The sequence below is a fragment of the Penicillium digitatum genome, chromosome 1, assembly GCF_016767815.1.
Source record: "Penicillium digitatum chromosome 1, complete sequence".
Lineage (NCBI taxonomy): Eukaryota > Fungi > Ascomycota > Eurotiomycetes > Eurotiales > Aspergillaceae > Penicillium > Penicillium digitatum.
The window spans coordinates 2,238,733-2,260,235 of NC_089384.1; the positions used below are offsets into that span (position 1 = coordinate 2,238,733).

General features: G+C 49.8%; 10 protein-coding genes across 10 annotated transcripts; 6 read left to right on the forward strand and 4 right to left on the reverse strand.

The window, feature by feature from the left end:
* Positions 1–405: 405 nt before the first annotated feature.
* Positions 406–1,655, reverse strand: Pdw03_3074 (Epimerase/dehydratase family protein, putative; the record flags this gene model as incomplete). Its single annotated transcript, XM_014677072.1, has 3 exons — positions 406–1,322; positions 1,391–1,552; positions 1,610–1,655. 3 exons carry the CDS (start codon positions 1,653–1,655, stop codon positions 406–408), a joined length of 1,125 nt encoding a protein of 374 aa, XP_014532558.1.
* Positions 1,656–3,965: 2,310 nt separating this feature from the next.
* Pdw03_3075 (Vacuolar protein sorting-associate Vta1, N-terminal) lies at positions 3,966–5,356 on the reverse strand (the record flags this gene model as incomplete). Its single annotated transcript, XM_014677070.1, has 4 exons — positions 3,966–4,806; positions 4,859–4,986; positions 5,087–5,187; positions 5,254–5,356. The coding sequence occupies 4 exons, from the start codon at positions 5,354–5,356 to the stop codon at positions 3,966–3,968; spliced, it is 1,173 nt and encodes a 390-aa protein (XP_014532556.1).
* Positions 5,357–5,559: 203 nt separating this feature from the next.
* Positions 5,560–8,283, reverse strand: Pdw03_3076 (Calpain-like protease PalBory; the record flags this gene model as incomplete). The annotated part of the gene is made up of 4 exons (XM_014677069.1): positions 5,560–7,464; positions 7,518–7,749; positions 7,802–8,172; positions 8,233–8,283. The coding sequence occupies 4 exons, from the start codon at positions 8,281–8,283 to the stop codon at positions 5,560–5,562; spliced, it is 2,559 nt and encodes an 852-aa protein (XP_014532555.1).
* A 550-nt stretch (positions 8,284–8,833) lies between these two features.
* Positions 8,834–10,018, forward strand: Pdw03_3077 (Mitochondrial substrate carrier; the record flags this gene model as incomplete). The annotated part of the gene is made up of 4 exons (XM_014677068.1): positions 8,834–8,934; positions 9,008–9,552; positions 9,606–9,843; positions 9,895–10,018. 4 exons carry the CDS (start codon positions 8,834–8,836, stop codon positions 10,016–10,018), a joined length of 1,008 nt encoding a protein of 335 aa, XP_014532554.1.
* Positions 10,019–10,460: 442 nt separating this feature from the next.
* Pdw03_3078 (Nuclease (SNase-like), OB-fold) lies at positions 10,461–11,030 on the forward strand (the record flags this gene model as incomplete). Its single annotated transcript, XM_066100378.1, has 2 exons — positions 10,461–10,471; positions 10,544–11,030. The coding sequence occupies 2 exons, from the start codon at positions 10,461–10,463 to the stop codon at positions 11,028–11,030; spliced, it is 498 nt and encodes a 165-aa protein (XP_065955778.1).
* Positions 11,031–11,547: 517 nt separating this feature from the next.
* On the forward strand, positions 11,548–13,235 carry Pdw03_3079 (Nuclease (SNase-like), OB-fold; the record flags this gene model as incomplete). The annotated part of the gene is made up of 4 exons (XM_014677067.2): positions 11,548–11,551; positions 11,605–11,834; positions 12,127–12,618; positions 12,759–13,235. The coding sequence occupies 4 exons, from the start codon at positions 11,548–11,550 to the stop codon at positions 13,233–13,235; spliced, it is 1,203 nt and encodes a 400-aa protein (XP_014532553.2).
* Positions 13,236–13,576: 341 nt separating this feature from the next.
* Positions 13,577–14,409, reverse strand: Pdw03_3080 (Adenylate kinase 2; the record flags this gene model as incomplete). Its single annotated transcript, XM_014677066.2, has 2 exons — positions 13,577–14,172; positions 14,238–14,409. 2 exons carry the CDS (start codon positions 14,407–14,409, stop codon positions 13,577–13,579), a joined length of 768 nt encoding a protein of 255 aa, XP_014532552.2.
* Positions 14,410–15,029: 620 nt separating this feature from the next.
* On the forward strand, positions 15,030–16,642 carry Pdw03_3081 (DNA primase, large subunit, eukaryotic/archaeal; the record flags this gene model as incomplete). The annotated part of the gene is made up of 3 exons (XM_014677065.1): positions 15,030–15,219; positions 15,272–15,822; positions 15,878–16,642. 3 exons carry the CDS (start codon positions 15,030–15,032, stop codon positions 16,640–16,642), a joined length of 1,506 nt encoding a protein of 501 aa, XP_014532551.1.
* A 660-nt stretch (positions 16,643–17,302) lies between these two features.
* Positions 17,303–19,944, forward strand: Pdw03_3082 (Protein transport protein Sec23, putative; the record flags this gene model as incomplete). The annotated part of the gene is made up of 7 exons (XM_014677064.1): positions 17,303–17,395; positions 17,453–17,583; positions 17,642–17,936; positions 17,993–18,466; positions 18,517–19,614; positions 19,673–19,866; positions 19,920–19,944. 7 exons carry the CDS (start codon positions 17,303–17,305, stop codon positions 19,942–19,944), a joined length of 2,310 nt encoding a protein of 769 aa, XP_014532550.1.
* A 430-nt stretch (positions 19,945–20,374) lies between these two features.
* On the forward strand, positions 20,375–21,060 carry Pdw03_3083 (60S ribosomal protein uL11; the record flags this gene model as incomplete). The annotated part of the gene is made up of 4 exons (XM_014677063.1): positions 20,375–20,378; positions 20,437–20,470; positions 20,545–20,990; positions 21,047–21,060. The coding sequence occupies 4 exons, from the start codon at positions 20,375–20,377 to the stop codon at positions 21,058–21,060; spliced, it is 498 nt and encodes a 165-aa protein (XP_014532549.1).
* Positions 21,061–21,503: the final 443 nt, after the last annotated feature.

Genomic DNA, 21,503 nt, shown 5'->3' on the forward strand with positions numbered 1-21,503 from the left:
ACGGAAACATATGTGCAAGAGACAAGAGAAATACCCCATGTAACAGCGATTTTCAAATACAGTACAAGGATGATTCACATCTAGCGATGCTAGACAGGTCTGTCTGGTAAAATAGCTTCGGAGGTTGGAGATGGGGGAGAAAAGGAGGGCAGGAGGGTGTATGGAAATGCAGATCGTGAGATTGTCATGTTATAGGGCAAATTGAATGCATCCATTTTCAGGCACAACGCGATGAGGTGATCGATTTTCCTCATCGGGTAGGGGAGACGGTAAATGAAACATTGGGGGGGAAACAAATGTACAAAGACAGAAAAGAGTCAAATAACCGACGGACGGGATATCTTCAAAAAGAAAACCAACAAATTAAAGCAAAAGATAACGATGAGAAAATTGTGGGATCTTCTCTCATGGCCACCAGCCCAGACGCTTGTAGCTGTCCACGATTTCGCGGATGCTGTCAGCCCCGAAGTTCGGGTACAATGGCTTCCAGCCAGTCTCATTCTCGAACTTTGAGCCATCAATGGACATATCGTCACCCTTGACAGCGTCACGTTCTAGGAACGGACTGATCGGTCCAGGCCGCGTGATTTTTGCTCTCTCGATGAGTTCAGCCCAAGTCTGCAGACTGACCTCATTCATATCATCCAGGACATCGTCCAGATTCAACTTGGCAAGCTGCGAAGCAAGCGACCCGATGTACGTGACATCGAGACCAAAGACCTCCGTCAAGGCTTGAGCAACGTGTTCCTGTTTCGTGTCATTATGATCGACAACGTTGAAGGCAACAATGCCATCCTTGGGATCGATGAGCCCCTTCGCGGCACGCCACTTAGCAGCCTCGAACAGCGCACTCGCAGCATCCTTGACGTGCAGGGTGTTGAGTTTTAAGTCCTTGGTATGCATTAAGACCAGGTCTTGCTTGAGATCGACATGGACGGCCGATAGACAAATACCGGTCGCGAAGTAGCCCGGGTCGTAAGCACCGTAGACGTGGGGCATACGTAAGGCGCAGTACTGCAAGTTTGGAATTTTACACAATTCCTCCGCGGCCTTGAGTTTCCACGCGGCCAGTTTGTTCCAGGGGGTGAGTTTGTCTGTCTCCTTACGTGGCGTTGAGCCGCCCTTGTACACGTGCGCGGTGGAGGTCTCGACGAAGGCGGGGATACCGCGTCGGGCGATTTCCTTGGCGAGCGCGAGGGAGAGGGCGTAGCTGCGCACTTCGTAGACATCGTCCGGTTGGGAATGGCGTGTTTCGCCACCGCAGTTAATCACGTAGTCGAATTGTTCGCCATTGGCTCGGTCGAAGATGCGCGGGAAATGTTCTGTTGGGAGAACGGGGTTTAGAAAAGAATTTGATTTGGGATGAGGAAAATGGGGCCGGGTCACTTACGTTCGCGGCTGGCGTCTGCCTGGACGAACTTTTCCTTGGAGCATGCTTCTTCGAATTCTGGAGCCAACCAGGCTAATTGTGGTAGAACTTTGTCTACCAAACGGACTTCCGAGGCTAGATTGTTTTCGTGGATGTATAGCGCGAGGTGTCGACCAATGAAGCCTGAAGACGGGGAATGTCAGTTGCATAAAAGTTTTATTGAGACAAAGGAAAACAGACCGAGACCACCAACAATCAAAACAGCGGGCTTTTTAGAGTCAGCCATATTAAATGTGAGCGATAAAGGTCTCCCCGCAGGTTCAGGAGAATGAAAGGGGGGGGGGGAAGGTGAAGGATGGGAGAGAGGAGGGGGATGGACTAAACGGGCAAAGGGGAACAATTAAAAAGAAACCGAGACTCAGAAAGAACCCGAAGAATATAATTAGATCGAAAGAAAAAGGGAAAAAAATCCTCCCCTCTCCCCCCCCCGAAAAGCATTAATCGGGATTCGCGTCTCCCCTGCCAAGCCCACGACGTTAAATAGCGAGTGGGTTACGGTGGAAACACCAACATATCCCTGTGACGTCGGAGAGAAGATAGTGGGTGTTAGTGGCATTAGTGTGATGATTACGGAGTCGAATTGCACTCATTTTACTTCAAGTCCATTTTTCGCATGTCATACGATGTGATACCAAGTCAATGTCTCTTTGTATAGTCCATGCAGCTGTGTTGGTCCCATGGTACTGGGTTTCCGATCACCCGAACCATAGATGCGATGCTAAGCCTTTTCTATGCTTAATTTGGCTCGATATCCATTTTTGATTTGTTTTGGCCTTTGCAATGCTAGATGTTTTCCATAGAATAACCGCTGGGCATCATCTAAGGCTTGAATAAATGACTACAACATTGCGAGTTGAGCCATTCAATGTGTACAGGTTCCACACGGAGTTATTAGAAGCAATTTCGGGATAATACTCCCATTTGAAATTGCAGTCGTACGTACTGTTCTTCAGATGAACCATTCGTAGTGTTGGATTGAAACTCTACGAGGACGGGCCTCTGGCTCCTGTATGCAATCTAGAAAGGACGAATAGACAAGGGCGGGGCACTTGTTGATGAGCGGAGGACGATCTTGTGGGCACACAATCAAACATCGAAGAAACTCAGAGAAGAGAGTGGGCGGCTCTTGCTCGCCCATGCCCGACTCTATCGAATTTCCTTCAAGGGCATTTACATGAACATATGGAACAAAAGGTAGCTCAAAATTAGCGGTCACGATGCCAGATAGATGTTGGTGGATTTTCTTCAAAAAGAAGATCCTGGAACACTGTGACACAGTCTCTCTGCCTTTCCGGTTATATCCCACGCCGGGAGTTCCTACACTGAAAGGCAGATCTCGTGGTCTGTTGTAAAAGTCCAAGTGGTCGATGAGATGAAGTATGGCTGTGTGTTCTCGGCTCGTTATTGGTTGCACAGCTCAAGGGACTGGCTGAGCTTGTTAGACAGCTCAGTTCTCATGATTATCAATCCATGTATATCTCTACTAAAAAGTGACTATGATGGTCTTTCACTCGACATGTCATAGGTTAAGGGTGTAGACAGAAGGGTGTACATGGGTCAGAGCATCTGGATGGCTTGGGGGAGCTATCTAGCGCTTGTTTCTTGGCAAACAAGGTTATCTATTCACAATCAAGTCACGTCAAAGGCATTCCGACGAGGGTTTCCAACAAATGCACCAAAGCACGGACCGACATCTCGAACCAGACTACGCGAGTGCAGGGAAATTCCCATTTGGACTTTTCGGCTTTTGATGTAAAAACGTATGCAGGAAACTGGGTGTAGTATGCCAGAAGAAGATATTCAGATCTACCTTGATTTTAGGGTTATTGTTCGGACATTTCTTAGTGATCCAACCACGGAGCAAATTCCACACTCCGACCTCTTGGTCTTTGAATCTTGGAACGGTGGAGTCGGAAAGTGGAGCCGATCTTGGTACCGTGCCTCTTTCTGCCACGTGATGACATTGATTTTCTTGATGGAAGCGGGTCTCTGAATGAATTCTCCGAAACCACAGTAGGCCAATCCACCTACAAATACCTCCTTCATATTCAGCCCTACCTCTGAAGTAGCAAGATCTCGCGTATCGTATTGGTATAGGCCCTTTCACCAGGTACTAGTAGTGATTGTGTGTCGGGGGCCTGGGTGCTAGCAAGCTAGGTGCCAGATCCGGGTTCCGGTCAAACACAATCTCATTTAGCGGGTCTACCAGTGGCTAGAACTTAGAAATTGGTCAACACTACTACATAAGCCTACCAGATTTTGCAAGGCATGATGACGAATGGACGAGTCGTGGCGATGCTTCAGGTGAAAATCGGGCCCTAAATTATTGGTATAAGACTTTGCCTCGCAAAGAAATTTTCTAGCGGAACCACAGATGGAAACTCGAGATAATTGAATATGAGATGGACCAAATTGAACACGGAAGTTTCGCACTTGTCAAGGCCAATTAATTTCACAATAGCTAAAGCAAGGTGTATTCATGGTGCTCTAGCAAAGAGAAGAGTCAGCAAAGGTGAGATCAGACAAGACTATAGAATCATGATGCGCCTAGACACTTCAGCGAGTTTCTGAGTTCCTTGATAGCGGTATCGACATCGTCAAAAGTCAAAGCAGAGACCGCCCAACGAGCGTGCTTCTGCGCCAACTGCACAGCGTTGTCGTCTAATCCGTGTGATGGCTGAGACGGAACATAGGGAGCCGATGCAACCGGAGCGTGGGCAGCTGGGGATGGAGCAAGTGTCGTAGCAACTGGAGGCTGGATGGGTGCACTAGCACTTGGGGTATCATAGAAAGAGGCCTGGTCTGGCGTGGAGATGGACATATCCTCAGATGGCGGAGGGAAGGACTGAAATGCAGTCGGGGTATCTGGAAGCTTAGGTGCTGAGGACAACCCGCCAATGGTCGCTGGAGTTGATGGAAGCTCTAAGCCGCCCGTGATTGAATCATCATCCATTGGTTGCGGGGGAAAACCAGGTGCGTTGCGAGGAACAGAAGGGATCTTGGGCGGGGTATGAGGTGTTGAGGATGTGCGTGATGGATGAAACGATTCATCGAGAGTCGAAAGCTGAGCCAGCTCTCGTCCAAAACGGTCGGACTCGTCTGGGATCTCTTCGATAGAGGCTTGTCTTGGCTTGGAGGCCTGCTCTGCTACCGACTCATCAAATGCCTGAACGTCGGGGTCGTCGACAAGTTCTTCTTCCTGCTTTGGCGTGGGATTAGTCGCGTTAGGATTTTCGCCGGCTTTGAAAGCCTTAACGATACGGACTGCGTGAAATTTGGCGAATTTGATCCGTCCAGCAAGTTCTGGATCCATGGGCCCCCAGATCGAACAAAGCTCAAGAAAAGTGGCCGCAGCCTGGAAAGTATCTGCCGTTTGCCTTTTTAGATTATTAGTCATTTCTAGCTCAAAGCACCTCTTGGAGAGCTCACTTTGTAACTTTGTTGGCGTTCATAGCGGCCTCTGCACGGCCGAAGACCTCCAATCCAAATTGTTCGACATAGGCGCTCGCCGCAACAGTGTCTGTCACTGTATCATTGTCTGGATTTTCTATTTTGAACTATTTCAGGCCAATGATATCAGCTGCTAGCTAGCTCTCAAGCGCGCGATGCGGAGTGTAGACCAGCAGGAAGGGAACGAAGGTAGGGAGACCAACTCACCTGCTCCAGCTTTTCCACGAGGTTTGTTGTGTAGAGTTTGATCTCGTCATCGGAATTGTGAAGACCCCTTTCGATAATCTGGTTTACAATATGGAAATTGCCTACAGAATTGAGGCTCAATCAGCTCCAATGTTCAGTTGCGCTATGCGCGGGGTTCTCCGACTCACACCAGTAGGCAACCACAGGTTTGGCCTTCTCGATTTGAGCTGCCCTGATTGCAAATCGCCCAAGGTCTACCGATCGGAGTCCAGCTGGTATGTTACTCGCCATAGTTCAGGATGTTTGTTGTGTTGAGGAGAAGATGCATGTGGTGAACAAATGACGTTTGGCGCTCGCGGAGTTCCCACCGCCCGTGTGCGGGGCCGAGGTATCGGTTCTCATCTTTCAGTCTTCCTCGAACGATTTGGAAATCTATGAAACTGCAAACTATTTCATAGTATGAACTATGTATTTCTTTCCGGCTGTACTGGGTATCATTCATCTTCAATTGCCCACTTTCCAATCTCCACTCTCTCCTCCGCCAATGCTTCTACTTCGAAATGATCCTCCACCTGCCCTCCTGGACCCCCAATGCGCTCAATAACAATCCATACATAGCGTGACTCAGTACTGGGTAGCAAATCGAAATCATCAACTCGTACCCCGGACACGGCATCGCTGTGAGTTCCATCCTCCGAGGTGGCCAATGTCTCTTTGTATGGCCCTTGGCCCAGCTCCACGGTCATCAGCACGGGGGACGGAGCAACAGGGCGAGAGCCGGTCGTGGACCGCTTGTTCCTCGCAATAAGTCGGACCCGTGTCAAACGAGATACCCGCAGCGAGGCCAGCATCCGATCCTTGCCTGGAGACAAAACACCCACTTCGGACAGGACAGTGCGCCGCCCAGCAGACTCCGAGACCAAGGGCTGGACTACACACGGGATTGTGGATGAAACCCATAACATAAAGCTGCCAAGCTGGTCGGGGGCAAATGTGGAACAGACGATGGTGTAAGTGCCTTTGTCCAGGGATCTGGTCTCAGCCAGTGCGCATCCGCGACGGTAATCGCCACTGTCAGCAATGATGTCTCGGCTTCGCACGCGCGATATGCGCTGCCCGTTTGACCAGAAAATTTTCACGTGGGTCGCTAGCTCTGCTTCAGTAGTCTCAAGCAATATCGAGACGTCTGTTGGTTCGGAGATCCGTATGCTGAATTGAGGATTGGAGTGGTATCGAGGTGACTCGGCATTCCCACCCGCTGTCATTGCTGTCCAGGAACCACTTGCCTTGGTCAAACATAGATACTTATCTAGCGAGGGTGCCACGACCACAGGGGCGGTTGAAAATGCAGAGAGTGTGAAATTCCGGGCGGATGATGGGAGTGATTGCTCCGAGACCACTGCGGTGTAGGTTGACTTGGGAGGCATTTCCAGCCTCATAAGAGTGTTAGGGGAGTCCACGTATGGTCCTCGATGGAGCGCCCCATCACTGAGAGACACTCTTCGGCCATCTGCTCGAAAAATGTAGATGCTGATAAACCCTGTCTCATTTTTCGTTCCTCCAGAACTGAACTGTTGGTGGTCTGTCGTAAAATGCTTCCCGAGCAGTAGCCAGACCGTTCCTCCTGCACAACTAGAGATGGAGAACTGGGGGTTCTTCACGAAACAGCCAGCGATAACTCGACCATGCGACAGATCCCAAGTGAAGTGGATGTCCTCGCGGTATCTGAATAAACCAGGATTCCAGTTAAGGTAAAGATTCTCGAAATTTTGTAGAACTTGTTCACAGTCCATCCAAAATGTCCCTGGGGAAAGGTGAGGTTTATCATTCAGGCCGACCGAGCCGATATCATCCGTAAGACTGCTTTGTACATTAGGTTCTGCACCAGCCCACGGGTTCTTCAAAAGAAATTGACGACGACCCTGGACTTCCTTTAATTCCAGGATAGCGTAATCATGTTCACCAACTAGCCCCAGGCCATGTTGTTCCCGTTCTGTCAATTTCCCAGTGCCGATGGTCAAAACTACATCGCCATGCCGGAAGGCACTGTATAAACGTCCCCAGATCTCATCCGAGGTTGAATCGTCATGATGTAAAAAGACTTGTTCCGGGATCCAACCAGTAAGTACCCAAAGGTCGGTCCCCGAGTTACTTCCAGGGAAATCATAGCCTCCGCGAACCTTCAAGTAGGCCTTCTCCACAAGAGCAGGCCACAAGAAATTCAAATTGTTGCGATCGATCACGTGGAGTGAGCGTGTTGTCTTCGACGATGGCAAACGATCATCTATCACTACCTTTCGAAAAGATCCGTTGAAGTACAAGCGAAAAATGTACTTCCCAGAATGCGAAAGTAACGGGTTCTTGTCTACAGTGCATGGGTAGAGTATCGGCGATGCATGCTGTTCAAATTAGCTTTGAGGACTGTTCGACATAGGATCAAATTAGCCCATACCTGCCCTAGACCTCGTTCCGATCGAGAAGTTGTGGCGCAGAGACTTGCGACCACCGAACAATCCGTCAAGACATCTTGCACGAGATCAGATTGTCTTGAAGTCGCCATAGCTGGATCGATTGCATTATGTGTCTTATTAGCCGCATTCTTTGTCCGTAGTAGATCATGCGGCCGTTTCCAGCCTGCGAAAATTTCTCTTTGGTATTCAGATAGGTGCAAATCAGGCACATCCCTATACACGTTTAGAACAAGAAAATTAGCATCAGGCCACATTTTCCACATACGTAAAAGGCTGCGCTTTGTGTTCAAATTCATCCTGAAGGGGTGCACGACTCCATGGTGGAAAGATATAGCCGTTGAGTTTGGCGCCTTCAAGGATGATGATTTCTTCACGGGTGGTGAGCTTCCGCCTGGATGCGGGCGGCCGTAGGCTAGGGAATGATTGCTGGGGCCCCGCACGAGCAGCCGACTGCCAGTCGGCAGCGGTCTTGATCTTCTCGGCTTTGGACAGCAATTCCTTGCATTTTGTGTCGAGTTGTCTTTTATCACCGGCAGGCGCCAGGCGCAACGCTTTCATGTAAAGCTCCGCGGCATTGATGGCTGCTTCCAATGCCGCTTTCTTGGAGGTCGCTGCAGCTACCGCCTCTTCAGCGCTCTGCCTGGTCATTAGCTTTATTCATTTAGCAGTATGTGCAAGTTAAAAAGAATTTCATACCAAAGCTTGAGATAGACAGGACTGCGTGGATGTAGGTTTAGACATGATCATGTTGACCGGTAGTTGTGGAGTACGATGTAATCAGATTGAGCAGCAAGCAAATCACCGGATTCGGCTGAGCCGAGAGAGGACCACTCCCTGCATTATAAATTCCGGTGAATATTCCGGGACTTGCATATGTACAACATAGAGATTGAGATGATGATTGTTGTAGACAACATACAAAGTGCTAGATACTAAAAAAAGGGGGTAACTAGTTAATGGGAGGCATGACATAAGCTCATAAACTCACCACCTATCACCAAAGTGGACCTCGGCTCGATTTAAGGTGAGAACGCCGAGGTGCATTTGTGAACTCCGGCTCATGGGCTCGGTCATTTGTTTTGGTGTTCAGGTGGCTTTGATTAGGACATCGTCTGTGTACATTTTCCAGTTGTGCTCTCTCTTCCAGTTCATTCTGTCCGTTTTTCAAAGCCAAGCAGTGTAGAGCCCCGCTCAATATTTCTCCTGTCGCCCGGCCGCTAAAAGAAGCGAACCCTCTTCCTAGATCATATCCTTATTTGCTGCATTGCCTTGATCTCGAATACTTTGAACTAACAACATGGCCGGACAATCTAAACCTGTGCTGTCACCATGGGGCAGCGCCGTGGCAGGCGCGACAGGGGCCGTCCTTGCGAACGCTCTGGTGTACCCACTTGACTTGTGAGGTCCCATATATAACAACACTTGAATTATCAGATCGAACCACGCTGACTGTATCGCTCCCAATCTGTAGAGTCAAGACAAAACTACAAGTACAAGTCAAGGAGAAGAACGGACCCGAGCGAGCTGACGACCTCGAACATTATAAATCGACGATGGATGCTATCACCAAGATCTCAGAGAAGGAAGGCTATAGTGGTCTATACTCCGGAATGGCTGGAGCCCTTCTAGGTGTTGCCTCAACAAACTTCGCATACTTCTACTGGTACAGCGTCGTAAGAACGCTCTATATGGCTTCTGCCAAGTCGAGACAGGCTCCCGGCACAGCTATTGAGCTCTCGCTAGGTGCTGTCTCTGGTGCCGTGGCTCAGATTTTCACCATCCCGGTGGCCGTTGTCACGACCCGACAGCAGACACAGCCGAAGGGCGAGAAGAAGGGGTTGATTGAGACGGGCCGGGAGGTGGTCGAGAGCGAGGACGGCTGGACCGGCCTGTGGCGTGGCCTGAAGGCCAGCTTGATCCTGGTCGTTAACCCGGCCATCACCTATGGCGCATACCAGCGCCTGAAGGAAGTTCTCTTCCCGGGGAAAAACAATCTCAAACCCTGGGAGGCATTCCGTGAGTAGTAGCCATTCTTGGAGTCAACTATAGCTTGCTGATCTTTGCTTTAGTCCTTGGTGCCATGTCCAAGGCTTTGGCCACGATCGTAACCCAGCCTCTGATCGTCGCTAAGGTTGGACTGCAGTCTCGCCCACCACCCAGCCGAAACGGCAAGCCCTTCAAGACCTTTGGTGAAGTCATGAAGCACATTGTTGATAATGAGGGCTTGTTTTCCCTCTTCAAGGGCATTGGACCTCAGATCTTGAAGGGTCTTTTGGTCCAGGGTCTGCTTATGATGACTAAGGAGAGGTAGGTGTTCTGTGTCTAAATTCGCATTTGCCTGTACTAACTATCGCAAAGGATGGAGCTTCTTTTTATCGTCCTGTTCGCCTACCTCGGGAAAATCAAGAAAAATGAACTGCGCAAGGCTGTGGATTTGGCAGCGGGAAAGGCCAAGACCAGCCTACCTGCTACTCTAAAGTAATCAATTTATAGATAGACGAAGGGACTTTTGGTTTCTAATTCAATTCCAAAATTAGGTTTACCTAACTGGCGCGTTGGTATGCTGTTAGCGATTTTAGAGGATTTTTAACGGTCTAGACAATTTCCAGCATTTTCTTCCTAGAAACACTAAGGTGATGGAACCCTGTGTTTCTAGCTTTTCGGAATTATATCGGATCTGTACATGGTCACGTCATGCCTTGGTCGATTTAGGACCCATACAGGGCTAGTCTATCGACACACCAGGTAAGTATGTAACTATACTCAGGCTCACGGGCTTTAACTGTGCAAGTCTGTGAAGAGATGACAGCACTACTTAGCAGCGCAACCTGTCTTTGACAAATCCATTCTTGGCACAGTTAGCCAACCTTATGCTTGAACCATATGCGACTGTCCGGAGCCAAATGTCCATTGTCCAATGAAGGATGAAGTTGAGGTAAGACAAAACTAACGGTGAGCTTGGTGTGCCGGCTTCCCTCCGCAACGATGTGTCTCAGCCGAACAATAGAAACGGAAAGAAAATGCTCATTCACGATCTTGAAATCTCCCTACTCGAGGGCATTAAAATCCTGCGGCAACTGGTCCCGGCAGGTTTCCTGTTGATCCTAGTTTATGTTTTAGTCAATGAGCTAGTTTGCTATAGCCAGCAAGTTCCAGGGCTTGCGATTCCACCGGTGCTTCCTCTTATCGGCAACCTCCACCAGCTTCGAACAAACGCAGCCCAGCAATATGAATGGGCTAAAGATCTTGGCCCAGTCTACCAAGTTAGGCTTGGAAATATTCCAGTCATGGTAATCAATAGTGCTGCTGCTGCCAAAGTTATTCTAGGTCATAACTCCCCGGCTACCGCCTCGAGGCCTCAGCTCTATACATACCACAAGGTTTGCTCATTGACAGCTCAGGCAATTCCATATCTATATCAATTACTAAATTACAGCTCGTATCTAATACTGCGGGGACAACGATCGGAGCAACGCCCTACAATGACTCGTTAATTCGTCGGAGAAAATGTGCAGCCTCAGCATTGAATCATCCCTCGGTAGAGACAAATGTTCCGCATTTCGATATTGAAACCAAAGTCTTTGTGGAAGGTCTTTTGAGATATGGAGACTTTGGGAGAAGGCCAATCAATCCAGTCGCTATGTTGCAGAGGCTGAGTTTGTCTTTTGCCTGCACGATTAACTGGGGTACCAGAATTGCAAGCCATGACGACCGATTGCTTTCCGAGATCACTCACGTGGAAACTGAAATCAGCCGGATTCGAAGTACCACCGACAATCTGCGGGACTATATTCCCCTTCTTCGATTCATTCCATGTTTTCCTGGGAAACGGAAGGCGGCTGCCTACCGCCAAAGGCGTGACGAATATCTAGCAAAACTCAATGGAGATCTTGAGGAACGGATCAAGAATGGGACGCACAAGCCCTGTATTCAAGCAAAAGTCATTCTTGACAAGGAGGCAAGACAATCCCCACTGGTACAACAATTTTCCTGAACTCATGGGCTTGTAACATGGGTAAGAATGTGATATTTCATCCCTGGAAGGATCCTATCTGAATTCCAATACAGACTCTGGTCTCTGGGATGATCCGGAAGAGTTCCAGCCCGAAAGATGGTTGAAGCATCCAAACAAGCCTATTTTCACATTCGGCGTTGGCTATCGTATGTGTGCTGACTCTTTGCTGGCCTATCGAGAGTTATATTTGACCTTATTGCGAATGCTTGCCGCATTTGAAATTGTAACAGACAGGCCAATTGAAACGCATCCAGACAAATGGGTGGATGACCTGACCAATCTGGTGAGCATGCCAAGGGGGTATGAGGTTCGATTTGTTCCACGAAACCCAAGTGCTTTGCGGAGTGTACTGGAAGCGAAAAGTGCCCAAGCGTGCTAGAATCAATTAGCACCCGCGTTCTCATGAGCTCTGTTACTAGCATGGTGGTATTGCCTGCTGAGATTCTAGGTAGAATGGAAATCTTGGAGAAACTGGGAGCAGAGGATCGTGTGATAAAGAGTCCCTCATTACATCATTTTGGGTGCTCTTTGTTTGCCAATAAGAGAGATTGGTGGTTGTAGCTTTATCCGTGCAGATGATCTTCGCTTGGCCCATCACTATTTATCCCAACAACCGCCCTCACCAACCGCTCGTTCGCACATCACATAAACTTGTCACACAAGTGGCATGGGTCGTGATGCGATGGCCACCATGGAGCTCCGAGTCGACCAATGACGAACAAAAACAAACACCCAGCTCCTGGCTCTCCTCCACGGCAAACAACCCGAGCTCCATCCTCGACTGGACTGCGTTCACAGAATTCAGAACTATTGTCCCAACCCTCGTCCTGACTAGCGGTATTCTCCTTGCAGTGCGCTTCCACCGACGTTACCTACGGCGCATCCCCGACGCGCCTAGCATCTCGTCCTCGTATCTTCGAAAGCGGAGCATCTTCGGCCAAGTTACCAGCGTCGGCGATGGAGACAATTTCAGGATTTTCCATACACCGGGTGGCCGCATGGCTGGATGGGGCTGGCTACCGTGGAAAAAAGTTCCTACTGTGAAGAAGGATCTGAAAGACAAAACCGTTCGTCACCTACCACCCACCTACTTCCCCGCCCTCGGCGCCTTCAGCCCAGAAGAGGCACAATCATGCCTTCGGCATATCATGTACCACAAGTCCAGTTTAAACATTTAATTTTGGCTAATGAAATTCCCGAAATACAGATCCACATCCGCCTCGCTGGCATCGATGCCCCAGAACTTGCCCACTTCGGCCGCCCCGAACAACCATTCGCGCGCGACGCACACACCTGGCTAACATCCTACCTGACTAGCCAACGAATCCGTGCCCTAGTGCACCGACAGGACCAATACTCGCGCGTGGTAGCGAGCGTCTTCGTCCGGCGCATATTTGACTTCCCGCCATACCGTCGGCGGGATGTTTCTTACGAAATGCTGAAGCGTGGCTTAGCAACTGTCTACGAAGCAAAGGTTGGCTCTGAATTTGGCGGTGAGAAGATGGAAAATAAGTATCGCAAGGCCGAGTGGTGGGCTAAGAAGCAAGGCAAGGGGCTTTGGAAAGATTATCGTCGTGTCGGGTCTGGTTGGGAGAGTCCGAGAGAGTACAAGAATCGGATGGGCATGGGGGATTATGCTCCGATCGAGAAGGTGAATGGGAAAGGGAAAATTGGGAAGAACTAAATGAATGAGTTGCGGTGGTAAGCTGGGCTTGCGAGTATGGCTATGAGCATTTACGTCTTGTTTCTTTCTATGTTCTGGCATTTGCATTTGCATGCGACGAGACGGCACAACGATAACTTTGATATACAGCCTTGTACATGTATGGCTGGTGTGCGATTGTGATCAAATCGCGCTTTGAGTTTTGAATATTTTACACCAAGTTTCGTTAAGCTATACATGCACGGGAGCCAGTGTTGCTTCCAAATCAGGCTCCAGTTGTTGGATGGGCATAAAGATCGAGTATTCTTCCCAGGATCTGGAAGAACACAAGAAAAGAAGTCAGCATACGGGCTATTATTTGCTCAGCAGAACCGCCGCTCAATCTCAGCAAACAGCTTTGGGCTGATTTCGTCGGAGCTATTACCCTCCGCACGGAATAGACACCGCTGACGGTCATAGTGGTCCAGGAGAGATTTGCTCGTCTCCTCAAACTTTCGTAAACGCTGCTTCCATGTATCGAGAGAATCGTCCTCTCGCTGCGTCAGCGGCTCGCCCGTTACATCGTCTTTGCCTGCCACCTTTGGCGGGTGGAAGTCTGTGTTATACACGCGCCCTGAGGGCTCGTGGACCCAGCGTGATGCAATGCGGGCGAGGATCACTGATGGCGGAGTGATGATATGCACGACAAAGTTTACCGGTACTAGGCTGTCCAAGGCTGTTGCCTGAGTTGCTGTGCGGGGAAACCCGTCGAGAATAAACGAGGCAGAGGAATCGAGTGAGTGAGCCGAGGAGGACGGATCGACTGGAGAAGAAGATGACGAGGATGTTGCGGATAGTCCAGAGAATGCGGGTGGTGGGAGGAGCCAGCCCTTGGATTTCATATCTTCGGAAATCAGATTCAAGATCATTGAGTCGGGAACAAGATTGCCGGACTGCATTGTGGCCTCAGCTTCAAGGCCTGTTGCTAGAGTTAGAAGTACTCGCTCCGTACGCAACTAGTTATCGCATGCTGGCTTTACTTACCGAGGGGTGTGCGTCGGCGCACATTCTCTCTCAACAGATCACCCGAACTGATTGAAGCCAGCTGGGGGAATCGGGCTAGCAGTCGCTCGGACTGTGTGCCTTTCCCTACTCCCGGTGCGCCAATCAAGATGATCCGCGCAGCCTTACGGAGCTGCTTTGTCACATGCGACATCATGTGCGATGGCTGTGTTGAAAGCTCGTCGAGTGATTAAAGGTTGCTGGTCCTGGTGAACTCAACGGTTCAATTGTTGGGATGCGGGAGGAACCACGGGGATAGTTGTGGATCAAATCACGACAGCATAATGAATTAAATGGAGGAATCGGAGCTCGGGGTTAGAAGATATGCAGTCGCATATCTCTAAGGCTAGGACTTCTGAGAATGTTGATTATGGGGGGGATGTTGATCCTTTCGGCTGTCGGTGAAGGCCCCGGGAAACTAGAAACCTCCTAAAGCATATGGGAGCCGTCTACGGAGTGTGTTGTACTTTTATCACACACCGATAATATCATAGCACAACTTATACTCCGTTTCGCGAGAAAAACTCAAGTAGGTCTTCGATTTACATTGAATCGGTACAAGTGTCACTTTCACATGTCTCAGCACATGGCCTCAAAACCCCGTTTCGGGGAAACCAGCCGTAGGCAGTACCCGGGGCCGGGGTACACTATTACGTAACCAAATGCCGGTGATTCTATTTCACGTGATTCTGCGCGTGCGACGCGTTCGCGTTGATAAATTTAGTGGATATCTCATACACTCGTTTCTCGATAAGTGAACACAATACCTGCACCATGATTCGGCAAGACGCCCATCGTATCGATCCAAAACGACGGGCTATTATTGACCCAAAAAAAAGACAATTTGCTACTCCAACATACAAGCAGCAGGACTATGCGCACCGTCTGAACATTTATGAAATACCTCCTACCGCAGAAATCACCCTCGAACAATTCGAGCAATGGGCCATTGATAGACTGAAGAGTATGCAGATTTACGCCTTTTAATTGTTTATTACCTGCTAATAACGAAATAGTCTTGGCTGAGATTGAAGCATGCTCGTATCGAAACAAATCCCCCGCCGAGACGGCGACATACATTACACCTCTCTTACAGAAGTTCCTCCCCCTTTCATCCAATACATCTTCTCCCTCCGGTGCCGCAGACCCACGCTTGAAAAATGAGCGTCAAAAGGACCACTACTCCCATTTCATCCTACGGTTGGCCTTCTCGGCCACAGAAGACCTCCGTCGACGATTCGCCCGCGCCGAGACCATGCTGTTCAGATTTCGTTTCCAGCAGGACGATTCGAGGGAAAAGCGCGCGTTCATAGATAGCTTGAATCTCGATTGGGAGCCTGTGGGTGACTTTGAGAAGACGGAGATTGCAGAGAATCTCCTCAGCTCCACGCCAGGGCTGCGTCGGCTGGATGATGAAACCTGGTATAAAGTTGACTGGGAGAAGGTCCCCGAGTTGATCGAACGGCGCTCGGTTTTCCTGAAGAGAGGAAAGGCTTATGTTCCTGGTCGAGAGCAGCTGAGTATGATCATGGCTGAGTTTACCGCTCGCTTGGAGCGCGCACTCGAGGTATGTCTGCAGTGGTGGCTTGGTGGTTGAAATGTCGTGGCTGATTAGTCTCTAGCTCACAAGTCGTGCCCTCCCCCGACTGGACGAGGATGATCGTCTGACACCCATCCTGAACCATCTTTCAAAGAACTTTGGTAGCGCCGAATCTGTGTACTCGGAAGGCGAAGGATATGTGGACGGATCTCCCATCACGGCCAGCTCCATCGACCAACTGGCCCAACAACATTTCCCGTTGTGCATGAAGAGCTTGCACGTGAACTTGCGCAAAAACAACCACCTGAAGCATTTTGGTCGACTACAGTATACGCTTTTCCTGAAGGGCATTGGCTTGTCATTGGAGGAGTGTATTTTGTTTTGGCGTCAGGGGTTCAAGGGCAAGACCGATGACGAGTTCAATTCTCAATACAAGTACAATATTCGTCATGCCTATGGCGAGGTCGGTGGAGATGTGAACCGTCGCGGAAAGGGGTATACTCCCTATTCGTGCCAGAAGATTCTCGGCGATTCAAATCCCGGCATTGGCCAGACTCACGGCTGTCCCTATCGCCATTACTCCGTTGATAACCTGGTGGGCTTCCTCCAGGCCACTGGCGTCAATGATAAGGAGGTCCTGCGGGGTGTGCGTGAAGACGTTGGCAAGATGCGGTACCACATTGCTTGCAACAGAGTGTTCGAGGCGACGCACAAGAATGAGATCAAAAAGGTTAAAGAGGATGGATCGTGGAGTCAGACTGACCTCGATACGATTGTTCACCCAAACACCTACTTCAAGCGCAGCTTTCTATTGAAGCACATGGCCAAGGCTCCAAAGAACGCTTAGGATGTCTTCTCACATGTTAAATTTTCATGATATAATGTTGGGCAGTTGTGCGGTTTTCTTCACTAGTAGGCGTTCAGAGGAGCATAGGCAGATTCAATTTCAAGCACGATAATATCTTCTAACAATTTGGTATTTAGTGGGAGTGTGACCACAGCTGATTCCCAGAGAATCGGAAAGGATCAGAATGACCTCTCAAATCCAGGTGCCCAGCAACGGGTCAAGTCATTCTCCGCTCAACTAGAAGACAACTTTGCCATGGAATGACGGAAGTTGTTGATTAAAACATGTTTGCACACATTGTAGGCTGGCGTGAAATTGAAGAAGAAAAAGAAAAGAGGTGGAAAAACAGCGGACGAGCCGAGTTTTAATGATGTTTTGGTCCGGGAGGCATTAGAGACCAACTGTGCTGCAACCTGGCCTTACTCACGGACCGGACCTCCACACAACATACTCCTCCATCTCGTTCATTCAATCCCTAGCTATTAACAGGGACTCCGATTTCTTTTGGGACTGGATTATGCTCCGGGTGGCTCACTTGCTTTAATTTCTTGGAGTAGACCCTAAAATTCGAGGTTCTTTTTCCTTGCGACTTCTCAATATCCGCATATACCCCCTCTCTTTGTCAATACAGGACCGAGTCCCGGAACATCTACCGACAAGATGGATTACGAAGCGTTGAAGGATCAATGGAGCGATGTGGAGGACCGCGATGGCATCAGACTCAGTTGGAACACTTTCCCGAGCACTCGCATGGTTCGTGATAGTGATACCCTTTACCTTCACCGCATCATTCGCTGATACTCGATGTAGGAAGCGTCCCGCTTGGTCGTTCCCATTGCCGCCGTCTACACCCCATTGAAGGAAAAGCCAGAGGCTCCTCTGCTACAATATGAGCCCGTAACTTGCAAGCAGCCCTGCCGAGCTGTGCTCAACCCATATGCGTACGTGACGCGTTACCCTGGCACACCTCGATAAGTAGTTGGACTGACGTTTGTAAAGCACTGTCGATGTCCGCGCACGAGTCTGGATCTGCCCGTTCTGTTTGTCGCGCAACCCTCTTCCTCCGCATTACAAGGATATCACGGAGAACACGATACCCCCAGAACTCCACCCCCAGAGCACGACGATCGAGTACCAATTGGCACGACCCGCCCCCGCCCCCCCGATCTTCGTCTTTGTTGTCGATACCTGCCAGGAGGATGACAGTCTGCAGGCTGTGAAAGATTCCCTCATCATGAGCTTGTCTCTTCTGCCGGCCAATGCGCTGGTTGGTCTGATTACCTTCGGTACAATGGTAGGGATTGATGATCTTCGCAAGACAGGAGGCATGTTATTGACCTTCATATATAGGCCCAAGTTCACGAGCTCGGATATACCGAATGCGCAAAGTCATATGTGTTCAGGGGCAACAAGGAATACAACGCCAAGCAGGTTCAAGAAATGCTGGGGCTGGCCGGTGGCGTGCGCCCCGGTGTTCCTCAACAACAGCCTGCCCGTCCTCCCCTTGGCCCAGCTGCACGCTTCCTTATGCCTGTTCAGCAGGCTGAGTTCCAGATCACCAATGTCCTCGAACAATTGCAGCGTGATCCCTGGCCAGTTGCCAATGACAAGCGTCCCCTGCGCTGCACTGGTGTTGCCCTGAGCGTTGCTGTTGGTCTGCTTGAGACTTCCTTCCAGAATGCCGGAGGCCGCATTATGACCTTCACTAGTGGTGCAGCCACTGAGGGCCCTGGCCACGTTGTTTCACCTGAATTGAAGGAGCCCATTCGTTCGCACCACGATATCGACCGGGACAACATCAAGTACTACAAGAAGGCTGTCAAGGTTGGTTCTCCTCCCATGGGTGTATTGGAACTTTGCTAAGTTTATCCTAGTTCTATGACGCCCTCGCTAAGCGCGCGGCTAACAATGGCCACATTGTCGATATTTTCGCCGGATGTCTTGATCAAGTCGGTTTGCTGGAAATGAAGAACCTCTCCAACTTTACTGGAGGTCACATGCTTCTCACAGATAGCTTCACATCCTCACAGTTTAAGCAATCGTTCGTGCGCGTGTTCGACAAGGATGCCAACGATAACCTCTTAATGGGCTTCAATGCATCTCTCGAGGTGCTTACAACCAAGGAGCTCAAGGTTACTGGTCTGATCGGTCACGCCATCTCGTTAAACAAGAAGTCAAGCTCTGTCGGTGAGACAGAATGCGGTATCGGTAATACCTGTGCGTGGAAGATGTGTGGAATGGACCCATCCTCCAGCTACGGTATTTACTTTGAGATTGCCAACCAGGGTGGCCCAGCTGCTGTTCAGCCAGGTCCTCAACGCGGTGTGATCCAGTTTTTGACATACTACCAGCATTCCTCTGGGCATTACCACCTACGAGTGACCACTACTGCCCGCCCCTTGAGCGGACCTGCGGGTGACCCAACTCTGGCACAGTCCTTCGACCAAGAGGCTGCCGCTGTCCTTATGGCCCGTATTGCAGTGTTCAAGGCTGAGGTTGATGACGGTCCAGACGTCCTGCGCTGGGTTGATCGCATGCTAATCAGACTCTGCTCCCGATTCGCTGACTACCGGAAGGATGACCCGACATCATTCCGATTGGAAAAGAACTTCACCTTGTACCCTCAGTTCATGTTCCATCTGCGCCGAAGTCAGTTCTTGCAGGTTTTCAATAACTCCCCCGATGAAACTGCTTTCTACCGCCACGTCTTGAACCACGAGGATACTGGTGACTCCCTTGTCATGATCCAGCCCACTCTTGATTCATACTCTCTGGAACAAGAGGGTGCTCAGCCAGTGCTGCTGGACTCCGCTTCTATCCAGCCCGCCCACATTCTTCTCCTTGATACCTTCTTCCACATCCTCATCTTCAACGGTGAGACTATTGCGGAGTGGAGGAAAGCCGGGTACCATGAACAGGAGGGCTATGAGAACCTCAAGTTGCTTCTTGACCAGCCGAAAGAGGATGCTAGGGTTCGTTGCCGCCTTCCTAGTCGTATGCTCATCATTCGTACTGACACGTGTCCTCTAGGATCTTATTGCCGACCGTTTCCCTCTGCCCCGTTTCATTGTCTGTGACGCTGGTGGTTCTCAGGCCCGTTTCTTGCTGTCCAAGCTGAACCCGTCGACCACCCACACCACAGGTGGATACGGTGGTGGTGTCTCATCGCAGACCATCTTCACTGACGACGTGTCGCTCCAGACATTCATGGACCACCTGATGAAGTAAGTTTTCCTCCAATTTTTATTTGGAATCTTCCGTGCTAACCTAATTGTAGACTTGCTGTATCTGGCACCAGCTAAGTGTTATGAGATGATGGCCATGAGAGCAAGGGCGGTCTGTCATCGACCCTCGGGTCTTGTGTATCTTTAGCGGTGATTTAACTCCTTTGACGCGATATAGTAGTAGATTGAATGGATTGATACCATTACAGGGGGTTTTTTCTAAAAAAGTCTCTTGCGATTTTAATAACCAAATAATCCGTTGAACACCGAGATGTCGTCACTGCACAAAATACCATAGAGGCAATCAACTCGATAAGGGTTTAACAGTATCACGTGACCATTTATCCATACCCTAGCTCCCAATTCGCTCGTTCGCTTAGTTGAGCAAGTGTGGGCCACGCTAGCACCGAGTCTCCTTCAAGTTTGATTTTTTTGCTCCTTTCCCTCTTCTCTTCTGTAACCATCCTCTTCGACAACCAAGGACGATCGACTACCTTTCGCACTCGCCATGCGTAAGTATCATCTACTTGGCCTATTGCAATATGGCGACTAACATTCCCTCGTGATCAGCTCCCAAGTTCGATCCCAATGAGGTGAAGATCATGTAAGTTTATTTATCTTTTCTCCAAGGCTCCTTCCACTCTTTCAAGCCGACAAGAAACTAATTTGGTTGTTCAGCCACCTCCGTGTGACTGGTGGTGAGGTCGGCGCTCAGTCCGCTCTGGCCCCCAAGATTGGTCCCCTCGGTCTGTCTCCCAAGAAGATTGGTGAAGACATCGCCAAGAACACTGGCGACTGGAAGGGTCTCCGTGTTACCGTCCGCCTGACCATCCAGAACCGTCAGGCCGCCGTCTCCGTTGTTCCCTCCGCTTCTTCCCTCGTCATCAAGGCCCTCAAGGAGCCTCCCCGTGACCGCAAGAAGGAGAAGAACATCAAGCACTCTAAGTCCATTCCTATGGATGAGATCATCGAGATTGCCCGCATCATGCGCACCCGCTCGATGGCCAAGGAGCTCCGTGGTGGTGTCCTTGAGATCCTCGGTACTGCTTTCTCCGTCGGCTGCCAGGTCGACGGCCGCAGCCCCAAGGATGTCTCCGATGACGTCAAGTCTGGCGAGATTGACAGTGAGTTTTGCCCACTGTTTGAAGATAAAAAATCTCACTACTAACAATGTCATCAGTTCCCGAGGAATAAATCATTCACTCTTGAATGATCAAAAAAATAGAGGAGGCCTATCTGATTTCTAAAGCGTGCTTCTCTTAATGATGAGATGGCTAGTTGCAGAATACGAATGGTTTCTCAAACCAACCAAATATTCATGAGTCATGACCTATGATACCTTTTTCCTAATTCGCGAGTGTGCAATTGGAACAAATCGACCAGCTCGCTGCTTGTTCTTTTTCTCGTTCCCTTCCGGTTGTATTCCTTTCGATTCTCTTCAAAGTCCTCTCATGATCCTCACGCCTTCTCCTATGGTGATGAGAATCATGAGAGGCTACGCCCGGCGTAGCCGACAGTCCGTCCTTTGGATGGAACCCCCACAACACTCTGGCCCTTACCGTTCTTTCCCTACGAGGATTGATCATATCAAAACGTGGTATAGGCTTATTTTAAGTGGGGAAGAGGAAATCAGTCCC